This window comes from Pelobates fuscus, chromosome 2 (assembly GCF_036172605.1).
Source record: "Pelobates fuscus isolate aPelFus1 chromosome 2, aPelFus1.pri, whole genome shotgun sequence".
Lineage (NCBI taxonomy): Eukaryota > Metazoa > Chordata > Amphibia > Anura > Pelobatidae > Pelobates > Pelobates fuscus.
The window spans coordinates 428545578-428565207 of NC_086318.1; the positions used below are offsets into that span (position 1 = coordinate 428545578).

Sequence of the window (19630 nt, forward strand, 5' to 3'; positions counted from 1 at the left end):
TATTCACGCTGATTCACAGCAAGAGTGTGCTCTCATTGAGACTTGTTGTAATCAGTTAGGAAAAATTCAGCGGCAGATTGGAAAGGCCTCTAATTTATGCTTATCTATTATAGATGTCTCCTGTCAAATCCAGAAATCTGTATTATGTGGATTTATCTATGAACTTCAAACTTTTCACAAACATATGTGATTCATTGCTTTTTCAGTTACCTAATTGCGATATATGGTTGAGAGAGCCTCCTGTGATAAGTAGGGTGTATACACTTATCCGTATGTCTCTTAAAGAGATCACATAAAAAATCTTTATCATATTTGCAGAGACAAGTGAGAGTAATGCACAATAATCTTGTTGCCTTGTTACCTGAAGTGCAATTTATTATTGATCTTGTACAAGAAAGAATGACTGTCTTTATGCCTGATAATAATGATGGTATTCCCTTTTCTGATGTACATAGCATAACTAATCCTCCTGACTCTGACTTGGGAAAATGGCTTGTTGGTCCTCCCGACTGCAAAACCGAAGTCCCTCTGGAAATTAAAGCTGAATGCCTTCCTGCCCAAACAAAAGACGAAGATGTTGAGGGGTTATACAGCACTGGCGATCCCCTCATGGACCAAGTCTTTGATGAACTGGGTGCTCGTTGCATAGCAGCTTTAGAGGACGAGCAGTCTGAATGGGAAGGTAGTACCAGTACGCAGTTTCCTAATGTTGTCTCAGTACCAGAGACACATAGTACCCATATATTACCCTCTCTTTTCTGCAAGATCCACTCGCCTATTCCCAAGGTGAAACTACCGGCTACCAAGATGAACGATCTCAACACCGTTCAAGAGGGTACATGTCTGGTCAGAGAAAGTCTCAAGCAAACTCTGCCCAACCACGAAGCAGAAACAGACTCCCCTGAGTCTGCAACTAGAGATACGAATTCCTACCTCACCGTGCCAATTGAGGAGACCACCAGTGACCTGAACCAGGTAACGGGATCTGATCTGAAGGCCTGTCCCACAAAGGACAATGCATCCGAACTAGAAGAGTCACCTATAAAATGTGATGCAAGTGACGACAAGGTTGGACCATTGAAATTGGGGACCAATCTCGTTGAAGGTGAATCTCCTGTCAAAAAGTCACCACGTAGGAGACGTGGTAAACGACCTACTTCTTTCAAGACACTGGCTGAGAAGGCTGAAGAACCAAAGGTGAAAACTTCAGAACAACCAGTAGAAGAGGCTATTGTGCCAAAGGCAGCTCATGACGTTGATGTGGGGAGGCTTGATGATTCCAATTTTAACCCTTCTACCTCTGGGGGTTTGAAGATTGGCACCCCTCTCACAACCGCAACTGTGGAAAATGAGTTGTCGCCCAGTAAAAAAGACTGTTATCTTCAAATAGAAGACAAAGACTCAGACTGGGTGCAACGTGACAAACCCGTGATGGATCAAGCCCAAGAGAAGAATCTAAATGAGACCAGGCTTGTTCTAAACCCACAGCCTGAAGAAGACTCTACAGTTCTTCAAGTTACATGCTCTGGTAGAACAATTTCTCTGCTGCCAGAGGAAACCCCAACTACCAAGCTTGTACCTGAACCAAGCGCCGAAGATTATTCTAATCAGCCGCTTAACCAAACGCCAAAGGAAAGGAGTGTAACCGAACAAGGAGGTACCTGTTCCCATGATGAAGGAAGCTCCTTCTATGACATTTCAGTTACCATGATGTCTATCACTCCACCTAAACTCCAGCAAGTATTAAATGAAGACTTGCCTTCAGTTGAAAGTCTATCTACGACAAAGAACTACCTCGAGCTGAGTTCACAAGGGAAGAAGAGAATGATTTCATTAACCAGGTATCTCTAGCCGCTACAGAAAAATGTCAATTTGAGAGAGAGTCGTCTCTGCTTCGGTTAGCCCCGTGCTCGGAGAAATTTGGGGAACCCTTCCTTGATGCATATCTGCGGTCTGTGGAGGAAGGCTCGCAGAATGTTCTTGATCCTGTACCTATTAATTTAGGGGATTCTCCTTGTTTGGTTCCAGTGGTACCTACCCAAGATTACGCAGAGACTGTTCTCCCTTCGACTGAAGTTGCATCGCAGTCTTTGTTCCGAGGATCCCACAAGCCAGAAACCAAGTCAGACCCAGGACTTCTGAGTGATGAACCTGTTACTAGCAATAGTCCCAGATCTAGTGGGTTAACACATTTGTCGGTCACTGGTATGGAGTGTTTCTTATCTTATGTGCCTTTACCTTCTGTTTCTGTGTCTGCCCTTCTATTGCTAAATGTTACTCTACAGTCCTTGCTTTTGTATGTTTCTATTCTGCCTCGTTGGTTTCTCCCATGGGATTGTCCACCTCTCATTCCTCCTAAGCCTCCTCCTTGTTTTCCTCTACTGGTTGGGTGGCCCTGATTTTCTTCTGTCACCCGTGGGGGATCTTTGGGTTTTGGAGCGCCGGGAGTCGCTCCTTAAGGGGGGGGTACTGTCACGACACTCCTTAGTCGACATGCCCTCGTGCAGTACTCGCACTCACCACTGTTTCTGTTTGGCACTGTTTCTCATTTCCTTTCGTTAGGCACTACACCTGGCCCTTGTTTAGCACCTATATATTCTGGTTTCTCCCCTCACTCCCTGTCAGATCATTATCCTCTATCCTTGACCCTGTACCTCCTGGCTCCTGTCTCCTGTCTCCTGTGTCTTGTTTCCTGAGTATCCTGAGTATCTTGTGTTTCCTGATCTGGTGTTCCGATGTCCTGTGCCTCCTGTTCCAGTGTTTGCCTGCAGTGTTCCTGTCTAGACTCCTTCTCCAGTGATTCTGACCTTGCTGCATTATTTCTGTGTGACCTGCTTAGGACTTTGCCCCTTGATGTTCATTTTGTACTTGGTGGCTGCACTAACCTGACTAAGCCTTTACCTTTGCCTAGGACTATCGTGGACTCTGCCTGCTCTATTGTATATATTGGGTTATTGTATATATTTATATATTTGTGGCATTGTCATATTTTGTTTTGTATATATTATATATATCTATATCCTTTTGGTTTGCCTTAATACATTTTCTTTATTACTCCATTTATCGTGTCCTAGAATTATTTCTCTGCTAAGTCGGTTCCCACACTTAAAGGGACAGTGCTGTTGCAGGGCAGCACCCCTTCATGTCATGACAGTAGGTTAGGTTACAGTTTTACTGGGTGGTTTTATATTATTAAAGGGACACTCCAGGCTCCGAAACATGTTAGATGCACTGTGTAGGTTAGGTTACAGTTATACTGGGTGGGTTTATATTATTAAAGGGACACTCCAGGCTCCCCCCCACGTTAGGTGCACTGTGTAGGTTAGGTTACAGTTCGTTATACTGGGTGGGTTTATATTATTAAAGGGACACTCCAGGCTCCCACACACGTTAGGTGCACTGTGTAGGATAGGTTACAGTTATACTGGGTGGGTTTATATTATTAAAGGGACACTCCAGGCTCCCACACACGTTAGGTGCACTGGGTAGGTTAGGTTACAGTTAGTTATACTGGGTGGGTTTATATTATTAAAGGGACACTCCAGGTTCCCACACACATTAGGTGCATTTTTCAGACATTACTAAATAGTAGCCACAAGATGGCACTATAGAGACACAAATTACTGTTTTCCTGTCTGTGTAATAAGAATACAGTTTATGTCAAGGCATGTGATCAGCAAATTCATGCAAAGTATTAACACTTGTGTTTTTAATTTATATATATACACACTCACTGCATACATAATCACACACTCACACATACACAGGCTGGGAGTGCTGGCTGCTTGATTGACAGCTCTGGTGGGCTGTCTTATAATTGCAGAGTCTTAGAATTAAGCCACTCTCACTAAAGGGAGTGAATGCAATATTATTACATTAAACAAGAACACATCACTAGCCTTCTGCATGCAACATTCTCTAACTTGCCCTCCCTCAAGCCATTTATTCTAATTAAGTTTCACTGGTTTCCCCATTGCTTGATAGCCTTCAATACATTCTGTTTCCATACCTGTTCCCTTGTTATAATCTGTAAACTTTACTTTGATTTAGGTAATTTGGGGAAGAATTGTTACAAGTTAATATGAATTAGTGTAAGTTAGTCAATATATACCATTTTAATGGACACTGTCCTTCGAATAAAATAAATTACAGTTTATGGAGATAATGGGTGAAGTCTACATGTGGACACTGGGTGGGTGGTCTATCTCTGTTTATGGGAGACTGAATTCGTGCTTGGGAAAATAGTGACCCATAAACTCAGAAACTGCTCATGTTATCTGAGCAGCACAGACTCAGTTATACCGTCTTAACCCACTAATTCTTCTTCATTATTAGACTCTGGTTCCAGCAGCAGAAATGACACAGGAGAAGCTTGGTGCCTGGTTGGCCAAAAGACAAATAATAATATAAGTGAATTGCACTAAATATAACACTGTGTGCTGCAACATGTCTAAAACACCATCTGATGAAACCTGATTAAACTAACGCCAAATTATGGTCATTGATCAAAATGACCATTACTTGGAATAACCATACATGCCAGGTCTAGTACACGATATAGGTCAATGAAACAATCCCGTTGAGTCGGAAGCCATTAACTCTTCGGAGCCGAATTTAACTACACGCCAGGAAGGATCATATTTTGCAGATCTTTATTTACTTAGCTCCATAGCAGCAAAGAAAAGCATATAGAAACAAGGAACCAATGAAGCACACACAGTATGTATACGAGTTGAGGTGGACCTAAGCAGCTCCTCTTTCTTTGCTGCTCCATCAAAGGTCAGGTCCGGGTTTTGCGTCTCTGCTCTGTAAACTGTACTATTATAGATTGTTTCCTTTATTGATAATATTTGCTTTAAATTCAACCAACCTTCTATCCCCACCTTTCACCTGGGTTCTAGGGCTGCATTGTATGATGCTTCTATTTCTCTACTTTTCCCTGCTTTGGGAACAATTTATTACCTTCCTTGCCCCTCTTAAACTGGGGTACCCTGTTGGGCCAGGCTGTTACTAATGTTTCGTTACTCGTTTCCCTGTACATTCTTTAACATTGCCTCTTGTGGATACCTTGAGCCCCGATCACCTACCGCACTTCTTGTGCTCGGTGCTGGCTTTCCCGAGATTCCTGTTTGTTCATTTTAACTGGTGCGGTGACTGTCTTAGATTCGCTCGCTCTCATCTGGCATAATTTATGCATAGTTTATGGAGAGGAAACCATTTGCAGTCAGAGTGCACTCCCGCTCGACCTTGCATCCATTTCAGACCCAGAACCCCTGCAGAGAACCAAGACCCCGCTACTCCTGGTTCACCTAGGTCACGGACTACCCGAAAATCACTGCTGAACTAAGTCATAGAGACTCCTTTCCAGGCTACAGCAAGGACCTCACAACCAGACGCTCTCAGGCCAGGCACCAGTATTCCAGGTGGCAACACAGACAGTCTAACATAGACACATGCCATGATGACAACTTTCCTGTCATCAATTCACTCCATAAATGAAAGACTTATGAAATTAGAGTCTTCCAATGCTGGAATTTCTAACCCTCCTATGGTCACTCCAGCATTAAAGCCGGTTAACACAAGAACGCAGGGTAATAGTTCTAACCATCTTAATAATCACAAACCTTCCATGCCTACATACCCCATTAAAAAGGCACACTGTAGACCGTCCAGTAAATCCCAAACGACAACCTATTGATGGGCCAAAATTCAGAGTGCTTTACAACATACTAGATAATCACCCATTTGAATCTCACACCAATTCAGTAATTAAGGCCACCAAATATATAACCTTCTACAGTTTCATACGACCAAAATTATTTACAAAAGCAACATTGTCACATCAATCAGGGTGTCTTAATGTTCACGATCTCATGAAAACCACAGATCATTATGTAGTCATATTAAGACACACCAAAACCAACCAAATGGGTCCTCCAGTAGAAATAATCCTTTTTCCCACAGACAACAACTAGTGCCTAGTTAGAACCCTGGACTGTTACTGCCACACTATAACAGGTCATCCAGGTAATACGCACTTCTTTCATCACATGGTAAACCTCTCACAGCTAAATTCATATTTCACATCAGAACACTAATCATGAGACTTGGACTAGACCCGACAACATTTTCAGGTCATTCATTCAGAATTGGAGCTGCATCAACTTCCTCTAGCAGAGATATTCCAGTGCATTTAATTAAAACACTAGGATGCTGGAAATCCTCTGTTTCCAATAAATATACTGTATTCTTCAAACAGAGAAAGAAGTAAAGCATTTAACCCCTTAAGGATGCATGACGGAAATATTCCGTCATGATTCCCTTATATTTCTGAAGATGTGTCCTTAAGGGGTTAAGAGTTTGGCTTTGTGATTGTATTATGTAGTATGTGAGTCTGTTTGGAATTCTTTTTACCCTCTTGATTTACAGGCCTAACCATACGTCGGTTTTGGCACACCACAACCGACTTTGTTCCCTTACCACGACTTTTGTCTGTGACCACAGATATCAAGGCAAAGGCCAGTAGTCGTAGGAGGGGTAAAGCAACCTATGTAAACTCAGGCCTTACCTGGGCTGTTGCCATTCATTTCACCCAACCGTTCCCCTCTTTCTCATATCACTACCTTGGTGGGCCCTCTTTATTTACAGGCCTACCCGTACGTCGGTTTCGGCAGACCTCAACCAACTTTGCACCACACCCCAGCTTTTGACCCCAACCATAAGTATTACAAATCACTTTTTAATTGTGTTATGCAATAGTACATTGAAGGTGACATTTGTGAGTCACTGGTACTAATAAACAAATGTTTTTTTATTGATATTTTGCGGTGGTTTGCACAAATTTAAACAATAGTGAATTATGTTCTTACATCTGCCCTGAGATTTATTTTGATATATGATCCAATCCATGTATGTCCAATTTTGGTTGTGCTGAACACTTTTTTAAGATTAAGCACTAATTTAAGAACTTTATGTTTCAGCACTTTGTAATTGAGGTGCGATTTTAAGCTCTACACCATATTGTATCTTTTATTGTAGTGGTTATGATGTTAGAGTAACACTTTAAATATCATATAATGACAACAAGGCACTTATACAAGAGCAAGTAGGGCCCTTCACTTATAATACTAAATATGTTGAATTCATATTTTGTTCAGCATTTGGTCCGTACAGATATGCTTTAGGTTCTCATCGGACTTGTGGATGAGTAGTTGGTCAACGGTCCTCTAAGACAGTGATGGTTAACTGTTGCCATGAAGGGGTTTGTGATGATACGGAACTGATCTTTCGACATGATTAATCTACGGCTTCCCAATGGAAGTCATTGCTTGAGATAACTGTTTGGAAACACAAAGTGTTAATATGTGTCCGTCTAAGGGACAACATAATTTGGCCTAATGTCTGTATGATGTGTAGCAGCATATCAATCCCACTGTACATTTATGGTCAATGGGGGCTTTGTTGACTGTAACAATCTATTATCCAAATCTCCCAATGTAATTCTTCAAAAGCAAACTCTTATGAAAATTGAAAGCTTCAATATCCAGGCTGTAAACTTTGGCAAGCTGCTTTATTTGCTGTCTTGTCAGCCCCCTAAACAGATTTTCCATTAGCCATTTATGGGTCATTTTGGACTGTGTGTCTGAAAACTCTGGCTGCAGTATATAATCCGGTAGGCCTATTCGTTTCATTAGGTAGAAAACCTCTGTTCTTAAAAAGTCGTGCATTACTATGTAATCATATTTGACAAAGCAAGGGTGGCACAAAGTGACGATTGGTCTAAACATGTCATCATCTATTGTGAAATCTGTGTCGAGAACATCTTCTAAAAGCTCACTGAATGTCATCTCACCTGCGAAGCCTTGACTGTAGACAGAAACAAGCCTTTCAAAAGGCTCTCTGACAAAAACTACTTTTGTGTAAGTTCGGAAGATGTTTTCCACCATTGTCAAGTTGTAACTGGTTTGTTGCTTGGAAGCCAATGATGAGTTGAGGACGTTATTGTCAATGACTGGTGTCTCTATTGTTACATCATCTCTTCTCTTAATCTTTTGCAGGAGATTTTCCCAAAGATCCATTCCGGAGGTTCCAGCCTTACAATACACTATTTGTAGCTTTTCATTCACTATCATTCTAGAGAGAAGATCCTCCACTCCATGTACGGATTCCAAACGACTGAGTTCCGGGTGTTGGGGACAAAATTCCCTTAGCCTTTTTTTACGCAGCTGTTGGACATATAAGAATTTGTCTGAGGTGTTGATGGACACATTTGGCTCTTCTTTATGGTTTTTCATTTTAGTGAGAATAGCTGAAAAAACAGCAAAATAAAAGTTTAATATTATTTCAGAAATTCCAATGGGTTCCCAAAATTCAACTTCTGAAATTTCTTCTTTAGTTTAATAGGAAAAATGCATCTAACTTATTGGCATAGGTAGAATGAAAATCATGAGGTGGACAACAGTATGGAAATCCCACACCATTTTAAGAGCATGTTTCAAAACAAGGCATCAAAGGCATACTGTTACTGGGAAACTGTGCCTTTGATGCATCGCTTCCATACACAATACATGTGCCCACATCCCCCTCCATCGTTCTTAGAATGCAGCCACTGTTATTTGAAGCTTGTAGGTTCCCGTACAGTGCAAGAAAGGGGTGAACTTTTACAGATCAACTGTCCAATACAGAGGGACTAAATGGAATTACAGTCAAAAACTGGTTTCCCTCCCGGATGAAAGCTCACAACAGATTGGGGGAGAAGGTAAATCAGGGTTCATTTTTTAATCTAGATATCATCTTGCATTATTTTGCAGTGCAAAACTAAATTTAGCCTGCATTTAGCTAGCGTTTGGGGAGAGAGTAAGAGGCAGAGAAAGTTTAGGATTTTGGTTCTATTTGATAAAAAGTTAAACACACTTTTTTAACATTCTTTATTTATTGAGTGCAATGAGTTACATACACGCTTGTGATGCCACGACAGCAAAGACAAGCCGTGCTGCAACACAAATTAGAACATGGCATATTTTGGTGATAATAAAGGAATCAAGTTAAAATAACCTCTCTAAAGGTATAAGCATAAGCAAGCAATACAAAACATGGTGAATGTTGTATTGACATGCCAGGGGTTAAACATGCACAGGTAAGGAAACTATGGTTAGGTAGGAAGATGATTGGTTCCACCAGATATAAGCAAAGGGTGATTCAACTGGAGGCTAACAATTGGAAGAATTGACCCAGGATTAGGCATCTAACCCTAAAGAATGAGAAACTACAACTCTATGGAACGCTAAATACTAGCTCTCCAGCTGATGCTGCAAATAGGCTCAGATATAGCGTACCGCCAGCCATGGATTGTCGAATGTCACTTAAACTGCTTCTACACCGAACAAGAGGGCCCTCTCGTCCACGATGATCAATTTGTTGGTGCATCAGCACCTCCGCTCCACAAGCACCGGAGCACAGGAGGGGTTAACAGCTGTGAGGTTGAGGGCACCAGCAGCTCCATGCCGTGAGATTGGTAGCTTCTTCCCTCCATTGGGCACCTCTGGCAAGTAGGCCGCAACATGATTCTGGGCTGCAGGCTATGAAGAGGGGCTTCAATCTTGCTTGAGTGTTCCCCAGTTGACAGACTCAGGTAAGTATGTTGTAGATGTACTTCTGAGAGTATAACCACTCCAGCAAATCGGGTTTGTCGGGTTTTATATGCGGAGCGCTCACTATGCATGTCCACCCACCATAACAGCCAGGCCCAGCCCCCCCATAACACACTTTTAATAATTACTGGACTTCTAAATGCACCCAGACAACTTCACCTGAATGAAGTGGTTTGGGCGCAGTGGCCCTGTTTTTTAATCGTGCAATGTGAGAGGTTACAGTTTTACAATGTGTCCACTGCAGGGTTAGACTCGTCCCTAGTGGCTATCTACCAGCCAGCCACTCGAGGCTCTTCTGTAGCAAAAATGAAGGGAAACCCAATCATGTGACCAAACGCTGCTTGTAGGAAAGTGTTACATTCAATACTTTTTTTATGTGAAGCATTTGATTGGATGCACGTGTGGCACTTATGTGCACCATGTTCCCAATGCTCCTGTACGAGGATCCTTGGATGTGACATCCATCGTCGAAGCCACAAAGACATTTATTTACTTTTACTTTGCCAAAGAGGGGGCTCAATCTAAATAGGGACCAGGGCACTATAATATTAGAAATACAGGCTTGTATTCCTAACACTATACTGTTCCTTTAAGTTGTTTTAACAAAAATTGTCTGACTTAGCATGGGCACATTCCTTGTTCCTAACTCCCTAAACACTCCCTTTCTCTAGAAGCATAAAGGGTGTTTCTATTTCCTTATTTATTTTATAAAGTCCTGTTTCTATTTTGCCATCTTTAGGATTATTAAGCCCAATTACCTGAAATGGCAACTCGCCGGAGAAAATAGTGTAAACATCTGCCGAGTCAGTGATGTTCATCTCGTGATAGAAATGTGGAATGTTCGTAATTACATCATCGCATGAACTTAACGCTCACATCAGAAAATGAATCATAAGCTGAAGGTACAGTGTGAAAAGTACAGTGTGATCAATGCCTACTGTACAGGAAATAGCTGGTATCAACAATAAGGATCAAATACCAGGCTTCATTTTCAGGTTTAGCTGAATTCCTTTGTAATTTATTTAATGGACATCGTTTTATCAAGTTCAAAGGGTTTAAAGAGAATATAAGGAGAACATTAACTTCGATTTGAATGTTGTGGTACACCCTGTTCCAAATTATTATGCAAATTCTATTTAAGTATCAGAAAGATTAAATATTTAGTTTTTCAGTTTAAGTCATGGATGGCATTGTGTCTCAGGGCTCTTTTGATCACTGAAAACAATCTCGGACCCCTGTGATAATTAGATTACCAGGTGAGCCCAATTTAAGGAAAAACTACTAAAGGAGGGTGTTCCACATTATTAAGCAGAGCACCATTTTCATGCAATATGGGGAAGAAAAAGGATCTCTCTGCTGTCGAAAAGAGTGAAATAGTTCAATGCCTTGGACAAGGTATGAAAACATTAGATATTTCACGAAAACCTAAGCGTGATCATCGCACTGTTAAGAGATTTGTGGCTGATTCAGAGCACAGACTAGTTCGTGCAGATAAAGGCACATTGAGGAAGATTTCTGCCAGATCCATGCATCGGATCAAGAGAGCAGCTGCTAAAATATCATTACATAGCAGCAAACATATATTTGAAGCTGCTGGTGCCTCTGGAGTCCCACGGACATCAAGGTGTAGAGTCCTCCAGAGTCTTGCAACTGTGCATAAACCTTCATTTGCATAATAATTTGGAGCAGGGTGTATATATGGATATATACGCACGCCAGGGCTTAGAATATTAACTTGCCACTAGCCACCAACAGTGAAAACAGTAGAAATTCACCCCTGGTGAGTGTGCCATGATTACACAGGGTTATGTAGACAGAGCCCAACAAGCCATTGGCAAAGGCTAATTATGAGGGTACGGTCTAGCTCCTCAATATCCTGAAACTTCACCAGCCCTGGAATACACTCAGGGTCAATTTTTGCTTCAAGTGGCTGCTAAGTGTATTCCTTGAAATTATACAAAACATAATGTTAAAAAGATGTAAACGAAACCCACCATATAAATGAATTTAATACAGTACATGTATGCTGTCTCACCCAAAAATAGTGACCAGGGCATTTATTGTTAACAATAAAAAAGAAAAAAGTGCGCTGTGCCTTTAAGTGATTAGTGCATACATTGATGTGCATATACTCATACAAAATAGTTTTACAAATGTGAAAACTTTATACACTATATAGTGTATTAAAAAAGTGACCAAGTGATATAGTAAAATGCAAGAAATACAAAGCACTTACATAGACAACTTTTGAAAAAGGGGGAACATATATCTTCCCAGATGTTGTATGGCTCAGGAGATAAAACAGGGGAGATAAAAAGAGAAAGAGAAATACATAGTGTAAAACTGTCAAAAAAGCAAAAAAAGGGTATAAAAAATAAACCAATCAACTCACAAAAGTGGAGCAGTAATAGGACCACGATATTATAGGCAGGATGACAGCTGGATATTTTTCAAACCTTTATTAGCAGCATACAAAAAAATTACCTGTTAGGACGCACCGAGTGAGCCCGCATCCTTTGGAAGTTTTGTGCCGTGTCCCAGTGCCCGAACATACTGCAGACGTTCAACAAGGGTTTGAGGACTGGCCATATAAGGACGGAGCCAACGTGATTTTTATTGTATGCTGCTAATAAAGGTTTGAAAAATATCCAGCTGTCGTCCTGCCTATAATATCGTGGTCCTGCATTTTGATATTTTCTGGGCTATTACAGTGAGAGCAGACTATTACTGCTCCACTTTTGTGAGTTGATTGGTTTATTTTTTATACCCTTTTTTTGCTTTTTTTGACAGTTTAACACTATGTATTTCTCTTTCTCTTTTTATCTCCCCTGTTTTATCTCCTGAGCCATACAACATCTGGGAAGATATATGTCCCCCCTTTTTCAAAAGTTGTCTATGTAAGTGCTTTGTATTTCTTGCACTTTACTAGATCACTTGGTCACTTTGTTAATACACTATATAGTGTATAAAGTTTTCACATTTGTAAAACTATTTTGTATGAGTATATGCACATCAATGTATGCACTAATCACCTAAAGGCACAGCACACTTTTTCCTTTTTTATTGGTATATAGAGTGTTTTCTTGAGCTATTTTACACTTAATTAGTGCTGCTTGCCTTTTTATATTTTTTCACTTGTAATTATTCACTAGCGCCTTTAATTACTTGATATTTTTTGCACTTTGCATTTATTGTTAACGCTTGACAATATGGATAATGGTTTTATAAGGTCATTTTTTTCCTGACTTTTTAAAAAAAAAATCTCTTAGGTTAAAAGTTATGTAAATAATTATATTGAAGAAATAAAGAGTTAATATGTATTTATTATGTACTGTGTCTATACGGTAGGAGAGAGGTAGATGAGCTGTTTTTAATTTACATAGCACTTCGCTGGTTATAAGCCACAAACCATGTGTTTTGTGCAGCTAAGGACAGGATGCTAAGTAGCTGATTTTGGTCACCGTACAAGTTGTGCAATAGCTGGATGTGTCAGATCGTGTTCTAAATCCTCACGTGTCTCCAGAGTCCCAGGTGTAAACACCTTTACAGAAAGTTACATCACAGATATGCAAAGTAACTGGTCACATGGTATTTGGGTGACGAGCTCTGACACAGATCCACAGTGTCAGCTTATGACCAGTCTAGGACATTCGAGGAACAACAGAGGCAGCGCCCCCTGCTGCAAATCAATGTGTACTGCATAGAAAGTGACATACCTAGGAAACTAGTACGCTATAATAATTATTGCTACCTTTATTACAATTACCAGTGACTGCATAGGGTGTGGGAATAAGGGAGAGTTGATGGAGAGGGTGAGGTAGATTTGTTGTATAGGGTGAGGGAGTGAGGGAGATTTGTTCTATAGAGTGAGGGAGATTTGTTGGATTGGGTGAGGGAGATTTGTTGGATTGGGTGAGGGAGTGAGGGAGATTTGTTGGATAGAGTGAGGGAATGAGAGAGATTTGTTGGATACGGTGAGGGCGATTTGTTGGATAGGGTGAGGGAATCAGAGAGATTTGTTGGATATGGTTTTGTTGGATAGGGTGAGGGAAAAAGTGAGGGAGATTTGTTGGATTGGGTGAGGGAATCAGAGGTATTTGTTGGATATGGTTTTGTTGGATAGGGTGAGGGAGTGAGGGAGATTTGTTGGATAGGTTGGAGGGAGTGAGGGGGTTTTGTTTGATAGGGTGAGGGAGTGAGGGAGATTTGTTGGATAGGGTGAGGGAGTGAGGGGGATTTGTTGGATAGGGTGAGGGAATCAGAGAGATTTGTTGGATATGGTTTTGTTGGATAGGGTGAGGGAAAAAGTGAGGGAGATTTGTTGGATTGGGTGAGGGAATCAGAGGTATTTGTTGGATATGGTTTTGTTGGATAGGGTGAGGGAGTGAGGGAGATTTGTTGGATAGGTTGGAGGGAGTGAGGGGTTTTTGTTTGATAGGGTGAGGGAGTGAGGGAGATTTGTTGGATAGGGTGAGGGAGTGAGGGGGATTTGTTGGATAGGGTGAGGGAGTGAGGGGGATTTGTTGGATAGGATGAGGGAGTGAGGGGGATTTGTTGGATAGGGTGAGGGAGTGAGGGGGATTTGTTGGATAGGGTGAGGGAATGAGAGCGATTTGTTGGATAGGGTGAGGGATTGAGGGCGATTTGTTGGATAGGGTGAGGGATTGAGGGCGATTTGTTGGATAGGGTGAGGGAATCAGAGAGATTTGTTGGATAGGGTGAGGGAGTGAGGGTGATTTGTTGGATAGGGTGAGGGAGTGAGGGAGATTTGTTGGATAGGTTGGAGGGAGTGAGGGGGTTTGTTTGATAGGGTGAGGGAGATTTGTTGGATAGGGTGAGGGAGTGAGGGTGATTTGTTGGATAGGGTGAGGGAGTGAGGGAGATTTGTTGGATAGGTTGGAGGGAGTGAGGGGGGTTTGTTTGATAGGGTGAGGGAGATTTGTTGGATAGGGTGAGGGAGTGAGGGGGATTTGTTGGATAGGGTGAGGGAGTGAGGGAGATTTGTTGGATAGGGTGAGGGAGTGAGGGAGATTTGTTGGAGAGGGAGTGAGGGTGATTTGTTGGATAGGGTGAGGGAATCAGATAGATTTGTTGGATAGGGTGAGGGAATCAGATAGATTTGTTGGATAGGGTGAGGGAATCAGAGAGATTAGTTGGATAGGTTGGAGGGAGTGAGGGGGGGTTTGATCAATAGGGTGAGGGAGTGAGGGAGATTTGTTGGATATGGTTTTGTTGGATAGGGTGAGGGAGTGAGGGAGATTTGTTGGATAGGTTGGAGCGAGTGAGGGGGATTTGTTGGATATGGTTTTGTTGGATATGGTTAGGGAGTGAGCGGGGATTTGTTTGATAGGGTGAGGGGGATTTGTTTGATAGGGTGAGGGAGTGAGGGGGATTGGTTTTATAGGGTGAGGGAGTGAGGGGGATTTGTTGGATAGGTTGGAGGGAGGGAGGGAGATTTGTTGGATAGGGTAAGGGAGTGAGGGAGATTTGTTGGATAGGGTGAGGGAATGAGGGGGGTTTGTTGGATAATGTGAGGGAGTGAGGACAGTTTGATCGATAGGGTGGAGGAGTGAGGGGAATTTGTTGGATAGGGTGAGGAAATTAGGGTGATTTGTTGGATAGGGTGAAGGAGTGAGGGAGATTTGTTGGATAGGGTGAGGGAATGAGGACAGTTTGATTGATAGGGTGAGGTAGTGAGGGGGATTTGTTGGAGAGGGTGAAGGAGTGAGGGAGATTTGTTGGATAGCGTTAGGGAGGGAGGGAGATTTGTTGGATAGGTTGGAAGGAGTGAGGGGGATTTGTTGGATAAGGTGAGGGAATGAGGACAGTTTGATCGATAGGGTGAGGTAGTGAGGGGGATTTGTTGGATAGGGTGAAGGAGTGAGGGAGATTTGTTGGATAGGGTTAGGGAGGGAGGGAGGGAGATTTGTTGGATAGGTTGGAAGGAGTGAGGGGGATTTGTTGGATAGGATGAAGGAATGAGGGGGATTTGTTGGATAGGATGAAGGAGTGAGGGAGATTTGTTGGATAGGATGAAGGAGTGAGGGAGATTTGTTGGACAGGGTGGTGGGAGTGAGGGAGATTTGTTGGACAGGGTGGTGGGAGTGAGGGGGATTTGTTGGACAGGGTGGTGGGAGTGAGGGGGATTTGTTGGACAGGGTGGTGGGAGTGAGGGGGATTTGTTGAATGGGGTGAGGGGGATTTGTTGGATAGGGTGGTGGGAGGGAGCTGGATTTGCTGGATAGGGTGGTGGGAGGGAGTGGTAATGTAAATTTATAGCAGGGTTAAAATAAATGTCAGTCCTGTATCCACTATTGATTTTAAATCATACTGAATTCAAGTATTTATTTACAACAAGTTAACTTCACAAGGTCTGCTTTTTATATGGCTTTACTGTATCCTTAATTAGAATAAGCAAGTAGTCAAAACACAATAACGCGCATGTATAGACATTAATCCAAAGTGTCGTACAGAGTCATTCCCTATAATGCAGTCACTACCTTTAAAGGAACACTATAGGGTCAGGAACACAATCATATATTCCTGACCCTATAGTGGTAAAATCACTATCTAGTCCTTCTCCCTCCCCACCTCTAAATATAGTAAACTCTTACTTTTATTCCACTCAGACTCTGCACCTGATCTGCCTTCTTGGCTGACATCATCAGAAATGATGATCTTAGCCAATCACAATGATTTCACATAGGAAAGCATTGGATTGGCTGAGATTGCCAAGGAGGTGAGGCAGCAGGCGGAGACAAACGTCACCATTGCCAATCAGCATCTCCTTATAGAGATGAATTGAATTAATTATGAGGAAAGTTTAATATCTGCATGCAAAGGATGGAGACACTGAATGGCAGTCACACTGTGCAGCACTGCCCCAGGAAGCACCTCTAGCAGCAACCTAAGGAGTGGCCAGTGGAGGTATCCCTAGGCTGCAATGTAAACACTGCATTTACTCGGAAAAGTATTTCCTGCAAAAATTGAATGATTCTACTTACCGGAACAAATACAATAAGCTGTAGTTATTCTGATGACTATAGTGTCCCTTTAACCGTGTGCATTTATATACACTGTATATTGCACTATATTCAGTTCATTAATGCAATATATATACTAAACAGGTACACATCTGGTTATATTATTATATTATATATTTTCCAGCACTCCTGCTATACACAGCCATCCAAATGGGGAAAAAGAAAGTATGAAATATCTGTATGAACTAATTACAAAGATATACTAATGTTTATTGCCAAAAGATAAAGGCAATTAAACAGCACTGCGGAATATGTTGGTGCCTTATAAATAATAATAATAACTTTAGTCAATCATTTTTATTACATCAATACACATTCACAAGTACACAGACACACTCACATGTTTGCACACAATCACAGAAACACAGAGATAAGCACACACACTCACATGTTTGCACACAATCACAGAAACACAGAGACAAACACACACACACTCACATGTTTGCACACAATCACAGAAACACAGAGACAAACACACACACACTCACATGTTTGCACACAATCACAGAAACACAGAGATAAGCACACACACTCACATGTTTGCACACAATCACAGAAACACAGAGACAAACACACACACACTCACATGTTTGCACACAATCACAGAAACAATAACACACACACAGTTACAGACATTTTTGAACATTTATTACCTGTTTGCTGGTTAGAGATCACGTGAATTATTCTTGTCCACAAGTAAAGTAAGACCGCTACAATAAGCAGTGTGAGAATTCTGTAGAAAAAATGCATTTTCTGGCTGTGGTTAATTTATATTAGTTGGTAAAATGCCGCATTCTGTCCACCATAGCCGTGCTGTGCTTCCCATGTGTGTCGCCTCTCACCCTAAAACAGGGTTAAAGTGCAGCTCGGCCTGCTGATTGATCTCACAGACAAGTCAACAAACCAAGAGAGCATTTTACCTCTTCACTGACTGAGATTAAACATTTCCAGAACACGGCTCATTCTAATGCTAATAGAATAGCATGCCTGTACAACTGGTTACTTACAATCACTGTAACTCATCTATGGGAATAAAAAGCTTTGTAAACTACAATCAGGTATTACTACCTGATTACTGCTCATCAGGTCTGTCAGGAATAACCTGCCATACATATTTACTAAAGTGTGAATTGTCTGGATTTCTGACTGAGGTGAATTTCAAATTTAAGGCTTAAAACTATGTTTTACATTCGGCTCTTTTGGCCTAAGATATGAAATTTACTTTGAATTCACAACTAGAGATGTCCCGAACAGTTTGCCGGGAACTATTCGCCAGCGAACATAGCTTGTTCGCGTTCGCCACGGCGGGCGAACATATGCGATGTTCGGTCCGCCCCCTATTCGTCATTATTGAGTAAACTTTGACCCTGTACCTCACAGTCAGCAGACACATTCCAGCCAATCAGCAGCAGACCCTCCCTCCCAGACCCTCCCACCTCCATGACGAATAGGGGGCGGACCGAACATCGCATATGTTCGCCCGCCGTGGCGAACGCGAACAAGCTATGTTCGCTGGCGAACAGTTCCCGGCGAACTGTTCGGGACATCTCTACACAAGACATCATAGTTTAAAGTCATCGTTTTACTTCTATAAGCTGAACCTGAAAATTAATAAGAAAAAAAAAAAAGTTTTTTTTTTCCTGTTTAAGGTAAGTGCGCAAAAATGAAACGGGTTAATAATTATTGGCTGAATGATTGGCTCGGTTCCCAATGAAATTAAAGGAAACTACGGTGTAAAACATACCTGCTATTTTTGTTATTGCATTAAAAATGAATGAAAAAAAATGTAAATTAGAAAATAGGAAAGATACATAATTTCAAAACTTCTGTTAAGGCACGGTATAACTGCTGTATTGCATCTGTGTCCACTAGAGGGAGCCAGTAGCTAAGGCCAGCTGATTACAGTATATGGTACAATAACAACAATAACAGGGTTAGTTACTAAACGGAGAATTTAAAGTGAATTTAAAATGAATTTCTAATTTAAGATGAAAAAAGCTGAACTGAAAAAAATCCAGCAGTACTTTCAGGTCTGCTACTCCAACCTTAAATTCGAAAAGCACTTTAAATTCTCAGTTTAGTTAATATCCCTGTAAATATAACTCTTACCGTGATCGATTAGTTATTGAATATTACACCCAGTAACACATTTATATCACATTCTACTATCAATGAACGTCAATACATTTTGTTTAAGGTTTGATCAGGGTGAAAAAGTGGATTCCGTATCATATGGGAAGATTGTATCCATAAATAAACACAATGTGAATATGTAGAGTCGATGCTTGACTGCTGACTCCTTCGATCACCATATCCCGTTACCCTTCCATTCCCAATACGTAACGCAACACCATGTTGAGTGGGTAAGGGCAACGGCCACAGCTTTATTTAAACCAGCATAACCAAATACCCAGCAGACAGGTACACTTTAAACTTATTCCAGAGCCTCTTCAGCCTGTCTTTTGTCATCAACCAAATTCAGGCTGCGACTCCCCAAGCCCGTCCGGGCATTATTCATTTACCAAACTTGCTGGTGCAGGAAATTCGCCACCGCAGACTCTCACCCCTACTAGAGGGAGGGGGATGCGTCCCTCAAAGCCAGCGCCTGTGTAATTATTGATTGTAACCCCATATTAAATGTACGACATGAACTACACTAAGGTTATATGTACGGAAAAGAACTGGCTTCTTTACCAAAGCCAAACCCAGAGCTTGACCGACACTACAATCGGGAATAGCACCAAAAAGGAATCTGACCATGCCAATGGCCCGCACATCATAGCCCTAAAAATAAAGCAACAAAACCAACCGAGCCGCAGCCTCCGTGAACAGCTCAAAGGCCAAGTTCGATACTGATTAACTATGCCAAAATGTCTGACCATTGTAACCCACAAGGAACAAAACTCCAAACTCCCAAAAGGCGAGTAAAGTTAAAAG

The 19630-nt window shown here is 41.6% G+C and overlaps 1 protein-coding gene across 2 annotated transcripts; it reads right to left on the bottom strand.

Moving 5' to 3' along the window:
- Positions 1–6745: 6745 nt before the first annotated feature.
- Positions 6746–17530, bottom strand: LOC134586027 (carbohydrate sulfotransferase 9-like). Of its 2 annotated transcripts, none has more exons than XM_063441529.1 (2): positions 17347–17530; positions 6746–8308 (listed from the first exon to the last, which is right to left on the bottom strand). In XM_063441529.1, exons 1-2 carry the CDS (start codon positions 17441–17443, stop codon positions 7479–7481), a joined length of 927 nt encoding a protein of 308 aa, XP_063297599.1. In that variant the 5' UTR covers positions 17444–17530; the 3' UTR covers positions 6746–7478. The 2 variants fall into 2 exon arrangements, with proteins under 2 accessions (XP_063297599.1, XP_063297600.1); XM_063441530.1 differs by lacking the exon at positions 17347–17530 and adding an exon at positions 10409–10456.
- Positions 17531–19630: the final 2100 nt, after the last annotated feature.